The following is a 2,144-nucleotide window of genomic DNA, read 5'->3' as shown; positions in this document are numbered from 1 at the left end:
TTTTAAAGACTTCTTTCCAAAGTTCCAATATTCAGCTGTCATGATGGAGTTATGTTCAGCTGTCATGATGCCTGACACTTCCTCTGAAAGAATAATGTGTTTTGATTTGCTCCATTTCAGTTCATTTCTCAATCTATTTTCTTTGTGTTCCCCTCTTACTAGGGCTGTCACCAAGCTTTTGTTCATCCCTGCATCATGAGGGCTCAACCTAGTGCATCAAGGGAATGCATCGATGTTCTGACAGGTACAATTTATGAGGACTGAGCGTCGCCATGGAGACTGACAGCTATACTTCAAACCTAGCTACCAGTGACTGGGCTGGGACAGTGACCAGCCTTGGGGGACTGGGACTCCTTGAGGAACAAGGAGGAAGAGGTCCATCCACCAGCGTGGCATCCTGGTACATGCCATATCCACTAAGCTTCCAGGTATCTCTAACTGCCTTCCTCATGCTGGAGCTGGTGCTTGGATTCGGTAGCAACCTAACAGTGCTGGTGCTCTATTGCTCCCAGTCCAACCTGGTGGACTCTGTCAGCAACACGGTGACTGTCAACCTGCATATCCTGGATGTGGCAGTGTGTGTGTTGTGTCTGCCCCTCACTCTGGTGGTGGTGCTTCTTCCCCCGGGTCCAAACTTGGCCCTGCTCTGCTGTTTTCATGAGGCCTGTGTCACTTTTGCCAGCATTGCCACCGCCATTAATGTCCTGGTCGTCAGTTTGGACCGCTATGACATTTCAGTGCGGCCAGCCAACAGGTTGCTAACAACACGCAGGGCTGCGCTACTCCTAGCTGCTGTTTGGGTCACCTCTATAGCCGTGTTCTTCATCCCATTCCTGGAGGTGGAGTTTTTCAGTGGAGGGAGCATGGCAGAAAATGGACCAGTGATGCCCACTTCCATGCCAGCCTGGCATAACCGGACACTGCTGTGTGTGGGTGGGCAAGGCTACCACACAGGCTTGGGTATGTACTACCACCTTATACTGCAGGTACCCATCTTCTTTGCCACAGTGGTGGTCATGATGTTCACCTACTACAAGATACTGAGGGCTTTAAACATCCGCATCGGCTCCCACATCAAGAGGGGCCAGCGCTTCAAGGGCCCCTCCTGCAGAGGGCTCCATAAGAGACAGAAAAAGAGGAAGGCAGGGCTTGGAGTGACAGGTGGTGGACAGGTCAAAGGGGAGCCATGTACAACTGATGGGTCTAAACAGCTCAGCCATCCCCCCCTCATCCCTTCCCCCACGCCTACCCCTACAGCCACCTCCCTCCTACCCCTGTCATCCCCTGCTCCACTGGTCACCTCGGACGTGAGTGCAGCAGCTCGTTTACCAGCTGCCTTGGGTGTCCAAGCCTCTGTTTCTGCCATCATTGCTCTACGGCGGGCAGTGCGGCGCCACAGGGACCGTCGTGAGCGCCAGCGGAGAGTATTCAGGATGTCCTTCCTCATTATCTCCACCTTCCTGGGCTGCTGGGCTCCCCTCTCTGTTACCAATATGCTGATCCTGAGTGTGGGACCCAGTGATGCCCTGGTCAGCCTTCGTCTTTGGTTTCTTGCCCTGGCATATGGCACCACTGTCTCCCACCCTCTGCTGTATGCCTTCACCCGTCAGAAGCTGCGCGGTGCCCTCCGTGCCAAAGTGAAGAAGAGAGTGGTGTCCTTACTCCAAGTGGACCCCTCCCCAGGAGGCACAGTTATACATAACTCCTGGGTGGAGAACAAAAAGAGCTGTCGGCAAGTGCGACTGGAAGCAAGTGAAGCCACAGACGGCTGCCTGGCGGAGGCCCTGTGAAACCAGCCAGAGACACGTGGATTAGGCACGTGGGTTAATGTGGTTCATAACAAGAGTTGCAGATGTTTTCCATTCTGAATCGCACTACTGTGTTAAGCCCTGTACGAAATGTGGAAAATGTATTTCTGCCATTGAGAAACGTTAGAATGTTAGCATCAGCATGCACACACTGAAAAGTGAGTCATCATACACCTTATGCAGCAGTGAAAGCGTAATATGGGTGCTGCCTGTTTGTGTATGCAAAACAAACATGTTGATACAGGCCATTTACAGTAAGAAAATCTGTTAACTAAAAAGTACCCAAGTGTACAGAATTTTCACTTGAAGTCCAACACTGAAGGGTGTTAACATACA

The 2,144-nt window shown here is 51.7% G+C and overlaps 1 protein-coding gene across 1 annotated transcript; it reads left to right on the top strand.

Moving 5' to 3' along the window:
* The first annotated feature begins 272 nt into the window (after positions 1-272).
* On the top strand, positions 273-1,790 carry LOC130108162 (G-protein coupled receptor 22-like). The gene has a single exon (XM_056275015.1). It carries the CDS (start codon positions 273-275, stop codon positions 1,788-1,790), a length of 1,518 nt encoding a protein of 505 aa, XP_056130990.1.
* Positions 1,791-2,144: the final 354 nt, after the last annotated feature.

This window comes from Lampris incognitus, chromosome 2, assembly GCF_029633865.1.
Source record: "Lampris incognitus isolate fLamInc1 chromosome 2, fLamInc1.hap2, whole genome shotgun sequence".
In the NCBI taxonomy this organism is placed as follows: domain Eukaryota; kingdom Metazoa; phylum Chordata; class Actinopteri; order Lampriformes; family Lampridae; genus Lampris; species Lampris incognitus.
The sequence above is the reverse complement of the archived record's forward strand: the minus strand, read 5'-3'. Positions and strand labels throughout refer to the sequence as shown.